Source organism: Phoenix dactylifera, chromosome 18 (assembly GCF_051530095.1).
Source record: "Phoenix dactylifera cultivar Ajwa chromosome 18, Ajwa_hap1_PhDact_Kaust_v1.1, whole genome shotgun sequence".
In the NCBI taxonomy this organism is placed as follows: Eukaryota; Viridiplantae; Streptophyta; class Magnoliopsida; order Arecales; family Arecaceae; genus Phoenix; species Phoenix dactylifera.
This window is the reverse complement of record NC_143207.1, coordinates 16650779-16666826: the sequence shown is the minus strand read 5'-3', so window position 1 is coordinate 16666826 and position 16048 is coordinate 16650779. Positions and strand designations below refer to the sequence as shown.

Sequence of the window (16048 nt, the reverse complement as noted above, 5' to 3'; positions counted from 1 at the left end):
TCTTCATTTTTGGCAGGGAAGATGGAAAGATAGGCTTCGTTGCATTCGACAATTCGCAATAGAGAGTTTCTGTAACCCTGCATATAGGTTTCCTTTTTTCCCTCCTTTCTTTGCTTATATCATCATGTTGTTTTTCATTTTCGTTCCAATGATTGTTATGCTAATCTCTCTAAAAATATGGTTTTTCTAAACTGCAGCCAAAGGAAAACTCATTTATCCTTTTTATGGCCAAAAAAAAGATTAAAACCATCAAGTTTAGTAATTGTTAGGTGATGGCCAAGCAAGAAATTGCATAGCCGGGCAGATGCAAATGCATGTTATACTTCAATTAATTCATGTTAGGCTTCTTTAACTGTCAACATTTTTCCTTGGTGTCTTTTTTCGCCTCTCGTACGGTAGAAGGTGTGGGGGAATCAAAGACTCTTTAAAGCTGAAAAGAGAAGAACATATATAGAATAATTCCAACAATTGAAACTTAATGGGCAAATCATATGAATGGGCAAATCCAGGAACACAGATGGGAAAGTTTAGGTAATTGATAATTTAAAGTTACTGAATAAAACTTTTTTTTTTCTTTTTTTGTTGTTGGGGGGTTTTAGGGGTGGAAAAACCAAGCAATGTTTAATCGATAATGCATGAAATGTTAAACATAAAATATTCTCAGAATGCAATCGCAGGGGGGCCACAAGGAAGACTGCTCTTCTTCCTAAAGTGACCAAAAAGCCTAAACCACCTCGTGGTACTCCTTCCCACAATAATGAAAGCTATTGTTGTCAAAACTTACTTCACTAGAAAGAAAAATGCCTGCTGGCCACAACTAATCTCTTTCCTCCCTAAATATGGAAGATTTCTCTAGCTATGATGCAAAAAGCAAGTAACACCACCAAATGGAAAAAGCAAACTATGATGGATCATGGCTTAAAAGGTGCGAACACCACCACCGAGTTGTGTCCTCCAAATCCAAATGAATTAGAAATGGCTGCAAGGCAAAGTTTATAGTTAAAATGAGAATGAGAGAGAGAGAGAGAGAGAGAGAGAGAGAGAGAGAGAGATCAGAGGCTATTTCAACTCACCAACATTCACTTCATGCTGCTTCTTTTTGTTTGCCACTGTATCAATTTCAACTGCAGGCTCTGGATTCTGCAGTTAAGGCACAGAAGCAAGAAGCAAATCAGAGACGTTAATTACACCACAAAACTACAATATGCTTTGGTTACAAGGATAGATTTTATTTGCTTTCCTATCTGCCACATCCTATTGCCTATTCATAAAGGCAGACTGAATAAATGATTTTGCCCCTAAGACCCATTCAATATGATTTCATGCGTTCATCTCTTCCGAACATCAATTAATCTTTCAGCACATGCACATACAAACATATATACAGCTTGCAGTGTGCTCATGATGACCATTTGATACCATTTTTCCTTCTATATGTTTTACATGTTTGTCTTGGTTATAATTCTCTATAACTGAACACTGCATTTTACACGATACAAAGTTCCATTTTAAACAAATATTAACTGTAACATAAATCAGTGATCATCTTATACCACAGGAAAATCAAGACAACTTTGCCCATGAGGATTTGAGATTGATATATACACAACTAGAATAGAAAGGATATCTCACATTACTTGCCTGACACAAAATTCCTTTTTATAGTGTTCCATTGAAACAATTTTATACTTACAAATTGGTTTATGGATGGATGCAGCCACCCAGTAGTTATGGCTTTTACCGTTGCGATGGCTTCTAAACCTCCTGATGCACCAAGGCAGTGCCCTATTATAGACTGCAGACAGAAAATGCATCAGAGAAGCGTGAATAAAAAATCATTGCAAAATTTGGAATATTGAAAAGTGAGTTAACCTTGGTTGCGTTCATCTTGATTTCTGATGGGTTCTTGAAGACCTGTTTAATAGCATTCACCTCAGCTAGGTCACCAGCAAGTGTGGATGTTGCATGGGCATTTATATAGTTAACCTGGAAGCAAGAAATCATCCAGTTATAGGTATAGAAATTCAGAGGTACTTCAGTATTTTGACTATAATTGCCTAAATAGTTCTTGATAGGCAGTAGACTCCTCACATTGTAATGGGAAATTAAGCAAGCATCATTGGACTACTAAAGTTTTTTTTTTTTTTAGGGGGGAGGCCTATTCGTGCATTGTCGTCTTGAATCCTTGTATTACTAAGGACTGCTAGTCATATTAGCTGAGTTCTGCTACAAAGAAGGTTTTATAGGAGACGCTTGCATATTCAAATTTGGCTACAGAGTCATCATGGTTAAAGTTCAAATGATAGTAGACCAAACATCAGACAACACCACCACTCCTTGCAAATGAAAAGCAGAAAAGAACTGTGTATCACAACAGATAGGATTCCAGAACAAACTCATCCAAGGGAAAAAATGAGAAAACAAATAATGACTTCAGGAGCTAATTTTTTGTCATTGCAACAGAAATGTCCATTGTTGATACTAAGATGGACATAAACTATGCAAAAATTTTCTTCCAATGAACTAACAATATAAATATAAAATACTGATTACAGATGAACTGTATGAGATTCTATAAGAAAAGACCAAGGTAGGAAGGCAAATATCTAACAACTAAATAAACTGAACAGAAAATCAACTAACCTCTTCTGGTGCAACTCCAGCATCTTCAAGGCTTTTTCGAATACAAGATGAAACACCAAGCCCATCAGCTCTAGGATCCGTCATATGATAAGCATCGCAGTTGACAGCACCTCCCAAGTACTCAGCAATAATAGGTGCATCACGTTTCATTGCATGTTCCAGACTCTCCATAACCTTTTGGGGACCAGTATATAAAGTAAGATACCATAACAGTACAATAAACAAGAGATCGTACAAAGTAATTGTGTTTAAAGAGAGACTGCATTAGCATGTCTTACCAAGGTAATCAACAATTTCTTCAAGTTAGATGTGTTCACTTTCACGAAGTGTAACATGGGCACTTGGTATGCTTGATGTTAACATACCAATCTCCAAAACTTATAATGGTACGGTCCAATACTAACGTCAATATACTTAAAAAAAATATATAATACATGTGCTGACTATTTTAAGAAGATGATCACTCAATCGAATTCCATTGAATAAATACAAGCTTACTCATGCCGTTGCTGCCTAACTATATCTCTTATATCCCTTCCGCATGGAAGGACATATAATGGTTAGTTTACTTCTCTGATGGCAGACATTTGATTGATAATCCTTATAGAATTTGAGGAGAGTGTAGAATGTTGTGTTAAAAAATTTGGTCTAATGGCCTATAGCCCTCTGTAACCATAATGTCGTCTCAATATATACAGTCTTCGCATATTTACATAAGATAATAGTATTCATCCATGAATGGATCATACACTACATTTACTTGCATGTCTTAATCAAAGGATGCCAACCTCTATAACATTATCCATTTGATCCCTGCTCTGATGTACTGGCATCTAACTTTTAACATTCACTATTGATTACTGAACCAGTCATGTAATCCAAAACTTGGGAAAATGAAGGTTATGGTGTATTTCACAGCTTACTAGCCATGACTATATAGCCCAATACCAATCCTGAGAGTAGATGTAAGTGAGAATGTTGTCTGGCATTTTTAAATAAAAGTCAAAGTACAGAATGGATATAATGACATTAATAAAATGGCTTCTCATGCAAGTGCAACAAAAAGGATAATTATTCAAAAGCATCACAATATTAACTAATAATCAGATCCAACAGATCGTGAAACCATGAGTTTTATAATGCTTACGAATATCAATCTCATTCTATGAATATTTTGCTAACAAATATCTATATAATGGGCTAAAACTGCCCACATAGTAAGAGAGAACCATGGGTTTTTTGTATGTAACAGAAGATTATGAAAAGCTAAAGTCTCAGTCATGCATACCAACACTCCAGCACCTTCTCCCATAACAAAGCCATCTCGATCTTTGTCCCATGGCCTTGATGCAGTTTTGGGATCATCGTTTCTCTGTGACAATGCTCTACATGCCACAAAACCACCAACCCCGATAGGAATAATTGCAGCTTCAGTACCACCAGCAATCATTACATCAGCCTCACCACGACGAATATGGTTGGCAGCAGCATAGAAACAATAATTTGAAGTAGCACAGGCAGTTGAAATGGAATAATTTGCACCCATGAAGCCAATATCCATTGCCAGCAAGGCAGAGCCCATGTTTGTTATGGCATAAGGAATAAAAAATGGAGTTATTTTCCTGTGGCCTTTTTCTATGAGAGCCTGGACACCGTCAGAAAACACTGTGAGGCCACCCATGCCCGTCCCCACAAGTACACCAGCTCGCACCTTGTCAATCTGCTAGCAGAATATTATGATCAAAATTATGTAAAAATATTAATGTGGAAAAACATGTGATGAGCAAATAATAAAAACACCAACATATCATGAGATAAATTGATGAAAAATGTTTACAAAATGATATATAAGCAATAACATTAACACCGTGCAACAGATACAAACATATGAGATTCTTTTTAGATGTAGAAATATATAAGATTTTGAACACATTATAAATGGTAGAAGCAACTTCCTATAACTTATCCACCATGAAATATGTGGCAGAGGAAGAATCTTTTAGCTTGCTTACATGTTGATTGTTGAGTTTTGTTTGCTGGTTTAAATGGGGTATTTTTGTGATTACTGGAAAGTTAAAGACACTGCTTAAGAGGGTACTGCAAATTAGGCGTGGCTTCTTGTTTTTGTGCTTCTACCTGATTGGTGCAGAACTTCATGATCTGGAGTCTGGACTGAACCTTGTTTCATGTTCTTCTTTATGCACTTTGGTGAGGCTGTTTGTCATTGCTTTTGCTGTCCTATGGCTTATTACAATTGCTATTTGCAGTTGTTTTGCATCTTTTCCTTGTTTATACTCTGGTAACTTGTAATAAACATCCTGTCACTTTTTGCATATGTATGTGAGACATAAGTCATTTAATATAAGATTTCATCTTCCCTGTTGCGGGCTAACAGTTGGCGTATCATACATTTCTCACGCAAGTTCAAGCCTTCATTCAGAATGCCATCTTCAATTCTTGGCATTAATTTTGAGATATGCCCAAAGATGAAGCTTTCCTCTAAATATATTGAACAAGTTAACTACTAAACAAGAGTAGAAAATTAAAAAATCCCAAGAGAGTGTTAGCGACCTAGCATGTCAATCAGCAAAACAGAAAAATGCCAATAAAAATCTGCCAAATCAGAGTAAGATGCTATATAGATATGCATGAAGATAATACTCTTATGATGGACTCTATCATGATAATGGCATTTTACATGCTCGTATTGCGTTTCAGCATTAATTTTTGCCAGTTCTTTTTCTTTAAACTAAGTTCACAGTGGTTATTTCAAATAACCACAGGCAGAAGATTTTAAAGAATAACAAAGGGAAAATAGATTCTCCTCACAAAGTATTATTTGGTAATAGATACATGACTTGATTGATTTTACAATGACAACAAACAATTTTTGCAATCAGCAACTAATGCTTAGGTCAAGTATAAATGTGTGCTTCGGTGAGACGTTTTTTATTAACTGAAGTTTTCAAAGGATAAATAAAATAACAAAAAATTATAGTCCTGGTGTCCCACAGAAGCACAAACCAGAAGTCATATAGTTGCATAAGGTAAGCAATAATGTTTATTGGTCCAGTGCATACAAAGTAAGAAACAGATAAGGCTCCAGTCAGAAACTAAACTTAAAATTTATCGAAAGGAGAATTACTAAGTTAACTTCCATAAGTTCCAATAACATTACATGGCTTCATTATATTCTGGCACCTGATGCAGTTGACTCAATAACAGCATATACAACAGCTAAAGAGAGCTTACGAGGTGCAAATTAATGTGAGTAGGGTAACTGCTATCTACTACTCAGAGGGGATAGTCTTAGTTGAATGGAAATTACCAAGAAAGAGATGGTAGAAATAAATGGCAATAGCAAACTCCGCAGCAAAGATGACGGTGCTGGTTGGAAATTATAATGGGGGTGACAGGGGCAAATCAATTTGGGCATTCAAAAAATGAAGTGCCTCAGAGAATATCTCTTGGCATTCGATATAACTTGGACAAAGCATTACAGGATGGGATTAGCAGAGCCTGGGTAGTCGGACTCATTATGTAGTATTGACTATATTATGGAGAAAGCAGACCAGCCTACTGATAGCAATTGCTCAAGTAGTTGCGATGGATTGAAATTAATTTGAAGAATTCATGCAAAAATTTTGGAATGGAAACTTTATGGGGGCATAAGGTTTATAGGTGGCAGATATCATATAGATGTCATAAGCCTCCTGTTTAAGCAGATAAATAAATACACAAAGTACTATTGATGGGCAGGCAAAATAATAAGCGAGTGTGTTGAAAAATGCAAAAATGTTCCAAGGAGGTTAACTAAGCCGGATCTGAGGGCAGATCATCAATAAATAGGACAATTCATCAATTTTCTAACCCCTTACCCTACAGCTTGTCTGTAGATGTTAAAGAAACTTGAAAGGAAATCAGTGGCGCATTCATCAACTTTCATGAAGTATGCCTCTTGATTCTAAAACTGATATATGTGTATTACACTTCATTCTTAGCCCTCATCTCAATAAAGTGGCAGCCAACTTTATTATGTATCATCCTCTCATGAAACACCGGACCACATTCGAGGACAAGTACAGTAACTTATATTTCGTTGTGCACCTATATAGACAACTCAACTCAGACACTGGTCATGCTCAAATGAATTTTCAACCCAAACAATTTCCATGTATAATGTACCACCAGCACAATATTCAGCTCCAATAATTAGTTGGGCAACCTCTGGTGTTGTGCATTTTCAGAGTCCCAAGCTGCCCTATATGTGGAATACTTGCTGGTCCTCCTATAGACAGTTCCTAAGTGTGGATAGCTTGTGTGTGAATATGCATGGATAAAACTTCTCGTCTTGAAGAACCAACGAGGAATCATATAATTTATATCGTTGAATCAAAATGAGGATCAATGGATTACACATAAATTAACTCACTGTCAGATCAATTTAACAAGAAGATCAAGATTTCCTTTAGGAACAACTAGTAAATTTATTTCATCTATCATGTCATTGGTGGATTAATGGACTTAGTCCAACATCTTTGCTCCGATTGTCCATCAGCTGCATACTTTCTCTGCAATAGACTAGCAACAATTTTGGTTCTTGCTGCTTTAGGACCCATGAGATTACCACAATCTCTCCAATATATTTGGTGCCAAATTATTGCCCTGAAATGCCTTCATCTTTCCAAAAAAAGGAATTCATGCTAACTCTTTTTTACATGCCAATCAAGGCACTTTGCCGCAATCTTCCAAATTAATCGTACAAATATATTCACAATATAACTTCCAAGTTTACAGCTCCTTGGGAAGATATCTAGCAACTGAAGGAGCTGATTCCTCAGTCATGCAACTTAATTGGATACTCCGACATACAGAATATACTAGTAAACCCATTATCTTCAATTAATCTCTACTATCATGATGAGAGAAACTCTTTGCAAGTATACTTGTTGTTTGTAGTTGAGCACTCTCGTGTAGCCAGACTCTTCTTAGATATTGCTTTTATTATTTTTTTCTTTCCCCTCTCTTACTTGACTCCCCGACCTCACCCTCCAAGGGTTTTCTCACTCTTAATTTTAGAACCCATCCACCTTTGGACTCCTCCACAGACTCATCCCATAATATGTTATCCCCTTTCTGATCACAATCTTCAAAGTGATCCTCAGCCCCAACTTGTGATTCTTTTTCTTTCTTTTCTCTTTTTTTTTTTTCCTCTTCTCCTCTCTCTCTCTCTCCCCTCCTTTCTACAAGAGGCATGTGCACTGCATGTGCTCGATTACTCCTAGCAACTAAGAACTGAAGCATGTTTCCATCCAACACCACCCATTGCTTAACACATCCCCTACATAACTGTATTACACACAACAAACCATACTCCTATGATCCCAAAAGAACTTCAATGTAACCATTCAATTTCACAGACCACATGAAAAATAATTGTAACCTTTGCTACTCTGATAAACCCCAGAAAATGGTCTGCTCTCCTTTTATAGCACTATAACTAAATCTGTATCAAAGCACAAGAAATAGGCATAATGCTGCATCATTTTGCTATTTTTCCTATTAACTTACGTTCCCTTACCTCCGAAACTACTCTGTGACACAAATAAAGACGAAATAATTAGTGCAAGCCGAGCAGATTTCACAAACAAATAACAATTAAAAACTTGACAGTAAGTATGTCACATAGATTCAATCCCATCAGATCACCAAAAACCAAATCTTAAAGCATGCAAATAAACTCCAGCTCATTGACCAGCTTTCATGTTGTGGGATGCAATTAAGCATCAACTCACATTAGAATAGAAAGGTAAGAAAATGTGCATCAAATTATCAGAGTTAACGAAAAAGATTCAATTTTTCCGACCCCAAGACCACTTCCTGAATGAATCATTGAATGATTCCAACAAAAATTAGACAGCAATCAGGCATAAATGGAGTCATACCTTGCTGAGGGCCTTGCTCCCAACGCCAAGTCCGGTGCTCTCCAGTGCCTTCTTGCCACTGACGAGGCAGTACCTGAGGCAGTCGTCCAGCCGCCGGTCGTTCTTTCCATCGATGAATCCCTCCGAGGAGAAACCCCTGATCTGGCCGGCGAACCTCGTCGGGAACTTGGAGGCGTCGAACCGGTCGATCGGCCCGATCCCGCTCTCCCCTTCAAGCAGCTTCTCATAATACGCATCCACGTCGTTCCCAAACACCGACACCAGCCCCATCCCCGTTATCACAACCCGCTTCTTCGGATCCGTCTCCCTCCGGGGCGCCCCCGCGACGGAGGCGCGGACAGCGGGCCGCCGGTCGGATCGAGGGAGGACGCCGCGCCGGGAGGGGGCGGCGGCCGGCGGTCGATAAGGGGAGAGGCGGAGGCCGTCCATGGAGGGGAGGCGGAGGGTCTGCATGGCCGTCGAGCGCGCGGGGAGAAGGTGAGGGGGGGGACGAGCGACGGGAAAATAAGAAGGGGGGGAGGGATTGCTTGTGCAAAAGAAAAAAGATTAATATTCGGCGAGCTGCGGCGATACCAACGAGAATGGAGGAGGCCAGATTTAGCGGCTCATTTAATAAAGCCAGGACGGGGTGGATCCGATGTTTGGTATGAAACATGATACAGGAGTACGTTCCGACCGTTGCTGCGTCAGTTTGAAGTGGGTCCCTCGTAAAATACAAGCATTCTTTCAGCTCTGAGACTGTTTTGCTGTTCTATGAGAGAGAGCTGATCTACAATTAGCATTGTAGCGGGTGAGTCGGTCAGAACACGAAACAGCAAAGAATTGCGAATTGGAAATAGACACGTTTCTCATATAGAGTGTGCAACCACTGGTATGGACTTATGGCGGGGAACTGGGATCCGCTGTTTGGTGATAGGATAGCACATAGCAGTAGATGATGGCTTATTGTTAGTGCAGTGACGCGTGCCCGATTAATGGGAACATACGTGTCTAATGATACGTGGTGCGCCTTTTGCTGATTTGGAGTTGATAGCTGATCCGAGAGTATGGACCTGATGGTTATCAAGGTGATGCCCAGGAGGAAAACAGTTTCATTTGCTATCTCGATACCGAAGTTTGTATCGGTACTATACTACTACAGTATCGATACGATATAATATAAAACTTTTTTGACATACCGAATATCGGTACGCTACCTATACCAGATACCGGTTGTCACGACCCCCGCCCCGTTCCCGGCGGGCCGCCGCGACGGTCCTAGGGTGCGGGTAGGCATAAGGCCACCAGCCACCGCGTAGAACCCTACTACCTATCAATCATCAATAAATCTTGAAAAATTTGGCATGATACATGCACAAAATGATCACTTTTTCTATAGTAACCGGTTAGGATTATTTCAATACATACAACAACACTACCTGTCAGAGCAGCAATCACATAATCTGTCACATAATGAACCTGGACAATATATATCAATCTTTATCTCAAGCATATAACTCATCTGTATAAAAATCTGGTTCCCATTCCATCCATGGTCAAACCCATATCCACAACAGGATCTATGACTGTAACTATACACAAAATACAACAGAAGGTTTATAATACACCGAAAGGGGATAAACCTCTATCTACATTATACTATACTATACTATGGAGCGGCACAGCTAGCAGGCAATCTCTAACCCTGCTCTTCTCTATACAATTCCTGCCCTGCAATCAAAAATATCAAACTGGGGAGTGAGTATATGAATACTCAGTGAGTGGAGTAGAGAGTACTATGCACATGAGACAGAATATAATCATGGCTCGAGATGAAATCTCAAGATCAATAACAACATGAACATGAACTCAACATAGAGAATATGGAGTAAATAATCAATATCACCACAATCAATATCAACTCATCTGAAGCATATATGGAATAATCAAGTAAACATATATGCTACTCATGAATATGCTCAACAGATCATAATGCTGGAACATACAAATCAGGTGTCAATATGCTGAAATCATCACTAGACAGCTGTCGGGAGGTGGGTTTTACGCCCCAGGCGAACCAGCAACAACTCCCTACTGTCATATGCATATGCAGGATAAGACACCATATCGATAATGTAAATGCTAGACAGCTGTCGGAAGGTGAATTTTACGCCCCAGGCGAACCAGCAACAACTCCCTACTGTCACATGCATATGCAGGATAAGACACCACACTAATCATGTAAATGCCGGCCAGTATCCAGAACAGAAATCCATCTCACATCTACATACTAAACGGCACCTCGCGGGAATTCTACATCCGCGGAAAGCCATACTGCACCTCGCGGGGTCTTACTATGCCCGGCGGCAAGCAGAATATAAGTCGTAGGACCGGCCGATCCTACGCCTAGGGCCGTGTCCCCCCTAGGAAGGGACTGGGCTCCGCCCACCCAGAAGGCTACTATGTGCACAAAGGCCGATGTTCAACCCCATCGACTATAGGTGTCCTGCAGATACTGCCAAGCCATGCATAAATGCCATAATGCACCCTCCCAATACTCTACTAAAAAGGAGTATGATCAAGACTACCACTCACTCGATCATGACCCAATCATAAACTAACATCAGGGTTAGGAGTGAGGGTAAAGGAAGTGCAATACAACTCAATATACCACTAAAAAGGCTCTACAAATCTTTGAAATAGAGGAAATGAAATCAATTTACAAAAGAAATCATTTCACAATTCGGAATCAATTTGATTACTCATCAACCCCTCGTAATTCCTCTCAATGCTCCCTCAAATGCATGTACAGAATAATCAAGCATGGAGAATCAAGATTATAGAGGAATCTATTACAATATCAATCAATATGCTCAAGTGGAATCAATTCACACCTGGCGACATTCATAAAAATGAATTAAGGATGCTCATGGTGCAAAGTACATGACTCCCACTCACCTGTCAATCTGGCACAGCCCTGATACGCCTCCAAAAATCTACAGCTGGCAGTGGGAAACTTCTTCCTCTTGTTCCCTAGCTTCTTGCCCAACTGTGACATGTATTTACAATACATTTAGTCCTGTATCAAGGGCTATAATCTACGTGCCAATTATAATATAGGGAACTTTAATTGATTCAACTCCCCCGTTTCCTAAATCTTTTCTTTTCTTTCTTTTTTTCTTTTTCTATTAATTAACTCATCATTTATGTATACCAGGGATTCCCTTGCATGAGTACAAGGTCCCTTTTAGCTTGATCTAGGCTTAATACTCTATTATAGCATGAAATCCCTTATTTTCCACCCAGATGAACAGTAATCCGGACCGACAGCCGGTTACTTCATCCCGGGTTTGATCCACTTTTCAGACTCCAAATTTGATGAAATTTTTACCTAACATTCTACACTCATAGAGAATTCCAAAGAGGTAACATGCATTGCTATCGGAGGTCGTTTGACCCCCTAAATAATTCGCCGAAGTTGGAACTGCGACACAGTTTTTCCGTAGTGCCGGAAAAATTTGTCAAAATCCGATTCTTCCTCTTTTAACCGCCTCTACAACCCTTATCCGACCCCTCTAGACTACATCCACCCTTTGTATAGCCTAATATCATCAAAAGACTAGATAGGGACGGATATTTACCTTTTTCTTTTTGAAAATCGAGGTCCTTGCGTAGAGGGGAAGGAGATCTACGTTTTTCCCTTCAGCTGGAAGTGCAACCGGAATCCCTCTCTTTCTCGAATCCCCTTCCTCTTCTTCTTTCTTCTTCTTCTTCTTCTCTTTTTCTTTCTTTCTTTCCTCTCTGTTTCTGAGACTCTCCCCTCTGTGACTCTCTCTCTCGGCTTCATTCCACCGACAGCACAACCCTCCCATTAAGTCACATCAAAATACTATTCACCCTTTTTTTAATATTATTAATTTTTCATTTTGCCCCTAACACTTCAACATATCTACTGTTATGCCATTAACTTTTGATTCCTTTCCAATTTTACCCTTACCACTTCAACGCATCTACAACTATGCCATTATCTTTTGATTCCTTCCTATTTTACCCCTATATCAATTTTAAAGGACTATTCTATTCCTTTTTTATATATAAAAAAAAATATTTTGGGGTTATTACATCCTCCCCCCCTTATATAAAATTTGTCCTCAAATTTAAAAGAGTAAATTACCTGATTACTCAAAGGGGTGAGGGTATTTGCTCTTCATACTTTGCTCCGACTCCCAAGTGCATTCTTCAACATTGTGCCGGTGCCATTGGACCTTTATCATACATATTTCCTTATTTCTTAGCTTCCTGATCTGAGTATCAAGAATAGCGACAGGAAGTTCTTCATAAGAAAGATCTTCTTCTACTGTAACTTCCTGCACTGATAGCACATGAGATGGATCCGGCACATACTTCCGGAGCATAGATATATGGAATACTGGATGCACATGGCTGAGGTTTGGAGGCAGTGCTAATCTGTAAGATACATTGCCAACTTTATCTAATATTTCAAAGGGGCCAATGTATCTGGGACTAAGCTTGCCCCTCTTTCCAAACCTCATTACCCCTTTCATAGGAGAGATCTTTAAGAAAACATGATCCCCCGTGCCAAACTGCACATCTCTCCTTCTGACATCTGAGTAGCTCTTCTGCCTACTGAACACTGTCCTCAACATTTCCTGTATCATTGGCACTTTTTCTGATGTCTCTCTGATCAAATCTGGTCCTTCTAGGTGCTTCTCTCCAATCTCAGACCAGCACAAGGGAGATCTACATTTCCTCCCATAAAGTGCCTCATAAGGTGCCATACCAATAGTGGAGTGATAACTGTTATTATATGCAAACTCCACTAAAGGTAAGTATCTGTCCCAGCTACCTCTGAAATCCAGTACACACATTCTGAGCATATTCTCGAGGGTCTGAATGGTCCTCTCCGATTGCCCATCTGTTTGAGGGTGAAATGCTGTACTGAAATCAAGCTGAGTTCCTAATGCCTCATGGAGTTTCTGCCAAAATCTAGAGGTAAACTGTGAACCTCTATCTGATATAATAGAAACTGGTACTCCATGCAGAGATACTATTTTATTCACATATATTTCGGCATACTGAGCTACTGAATATGTGGTTTTCACCGGTAGAAAATGGGCTGATTTTGTCAATCTATCCACAATCACCCAGATGGAATCATATCCTTTTTGTGTTCTGGGCAGCCCGACCACAAAATCCATAGTTATCCTTTCCCATTTCCACTCGGGCAAAGGTAACTCTTGCAAAAGCCCTGTTGGCTTCTGATGTTCAAATTTCACTTGTTGACAAGTCAAACAAGAAGCCACATATTTGGCTACATCCCTTTTTAATCCGTTCCACCAATATATGCCTTTGATATCATGATACATTTTGGTGGAACCAGGATGAATGCTATAGGGAGTGTTATGTGCTTCATGCATAATCCTCTGTCTCAGATTTTCCACATTTGGCACACATAGCCTACTGCCACACCTCAACATTCCATCTACAATCTGAAACCTTTCTGACTGTCCTGATTGCACTTCTCCTTTCAGTTTCACAAGGATTGGATCTAAATCCTGTGAAACTTTGATTTCATCCATCAACCTCGGTTTCACCTGAAACCGTGCAATCAAAGGACGAACCTCTAATAACTCAAAAGATAGTCCCTGAGCAAATAAATCTGCCAGATCTCTGACAATCTCTCTCCTCTGGACGGAGATGTGAGATAAACTGCCCATTGACTTCCGGCTTAATGCATCTGCTACTACATTAGCCTTGCCCGGATGATACAGGATTTGGCAGTCATAATCCTTCAACAGCTCTATCCATCTCCTCTGTCTGAGATTCAAATCTCTTTCAGCTCTTTCCTCTTTGTTTCTGGTCTCCCACTGTTTTGCTTTATCAATCAGCCTAGACAAGGTGGGGACCTCTACTGCCAGTACTGCATTATAAAGCGGGGAAATCAGACCCCGCCTGAATCTTTCTATCTTGGCAGCTTCAGTGGGGATGATGTAAGGAGCATACTTCCCCAATCTAGTGAACTCACGAGCATACTCAGATACGCTCATTTCGGGCATCTGCTTCAGCCTCTCAAACTGAAGAGCCCGATTTTGCCTCTCAGCTGGAGACAAAAACTCATCCATCACTGCTTGCCTGAACTCTTCCCAAGTTGGAGGATTCCTACTGTACAATCTGTCCTCCACGTGCCTCTGGTACCAGCCCCAGGCATCTTCTTTCATTGTGAGCCCTACAAGTTCTATTGCCCTTGCATCAGAACAGGGCAGTCTCCGTATCATCTTTTCAGTCTCCTCCAGGAATCTCTGAGGATCTTCACCTTCTTCCCCCTTAAACTCTGGGGTTCTGAGCCTCAGAAATTCCTGTACAGTAATCCCCTCATCATCTAGAGCCCGCCTGGCCAAACTTCTTGGCACAGGTACAGGAGGTGGGATGGATACTACTGACGGGGCAAGAGGTTTCCCCCGAGCAATCTGCTCTCTCAGAGCCTGATTCTCCGCCAGTAGCTGTTCCATTAATGCATCTCTACTTCCTACCTCTCCTTGATCATCAACCCTCCGTCTATCAGCAGGAGGAGATTTTTCTCTTTGGGGCTCGACATGTGCAGAACCCGCATCCAATGCTATATCTGGCTCCATTCTCCTTGGAAGTATTCTTTATATATCTACATACTGAGTCATAATATATTTTACTGAATTATAAATGACTCACAAATTAATATACAGAAAAATCCTATGCTCCATAGTATAATCCTATACTTAATCCTGACTCACCCTATTGCTCTGACAGGACTCTTGTTTAACATTTGCTCTGATACCAAGCTTTGTCACGACCCCCGCCCCGTTCCCGGTGGGCCGCCGCGACGGTCCTAGGGTGCAGGTAGGCATAAGGCCACCAGCCACCACGTAGAACCCTACTACCTATCAATCATCAATAAATCTTGAAAAATTTGGCATGATACATGCACAAAATGATCGCTTTTTCTATAGTGACCGGTCAGGATTATTTCAATACATACAACAACACTACCTGTCAGAGCAGCAATCACATAATCTGTCACATAATGAACCTGGACAATATATATCAATACTTTATCTCAAGCATATAACTCATCTGTATAAAAATCTGGTTCCCATTCCATCCATGGTCAAACCCATATCCACAACAGGATCTATGACTGTAACTATACGCAAAATACAACAGAAGGTTTATAATACACCGAAAGGGGATAAACCTCTATCTACATTATACTATACTATACTATGGAGCGGCACAGCTAGCAGGCAATCTCTAACCCTGCTCTTCTCTATACAATTCCTGCCCTGCAACAAAAATATCAAACTGGGGAGTGAGTATATGAATACTCAGTGAGTGGAGTAGAGAGTACTATGCACATGAGACAGAATATAATCATGGCTCGAGATGAAATCTCAAGATCAATAACAACATGAACATGAACTCAACAT

The 16048-nt window shown here is 39.9% G+C and overlaps 1 protein-coding gene across 1 annotated transcript; it reads right to left on the bottom strand.

Annotated features, from left to right (window-relative positions):
* Positions 1–602: 602 nt before the first annotated feature.
* On the bottom strand, positions 603–9171 carry LOC103703308 (3-oxoacyl-[acyl-carrier-protein] synthase I, chloroplastic-like). Its single transcript, XM_088714625.2, has 7 exons — positions 8589–9171; positions 3932–4363; positions 2644–2817; positions 1873–1986; positions 1694–1795; positions 1074–1140; positions 603–979 (listed from the first exon to the last, which is right to left on the bottom strand). The coding sequence occupies exons 1-7, from the start codon at positions 9039–9041 to the stop codon at positions 912–914; spliced, it is 1410 nt and encodes a 469-aa protein (XP_088570751.2). The 5' UTR covers positions 9042–9171; the 3' UTR covers positions 603–911.
* Between the last annotated feature and the right edge of the window lie 6877 nt (positions 9172–16048).

Coding starts and splice junctions, on each gene's coding strand:
- LOC103703308 (XM_088714625.2), bottom strand. CDS start 9,041: ATGCAGACCCTCCGCCTCCCCTCCATGGACGGCCTCCGCCTCTCCCCT. Junction 2,818..3,931: donor GAGAAGGTGCTGGAGTGTTG/GTATGCATGACT, acceptor GGTCCCCAAAAG/GTTATGGAGAGTCTGGAACA. Junction 1,987..2,643: donor CTGGAGTTGCACCAGAAGAG/GTTAGTTGATTT, acceptor TCTTGCTTCCAG/GTTAACTATATAAATGCCCA.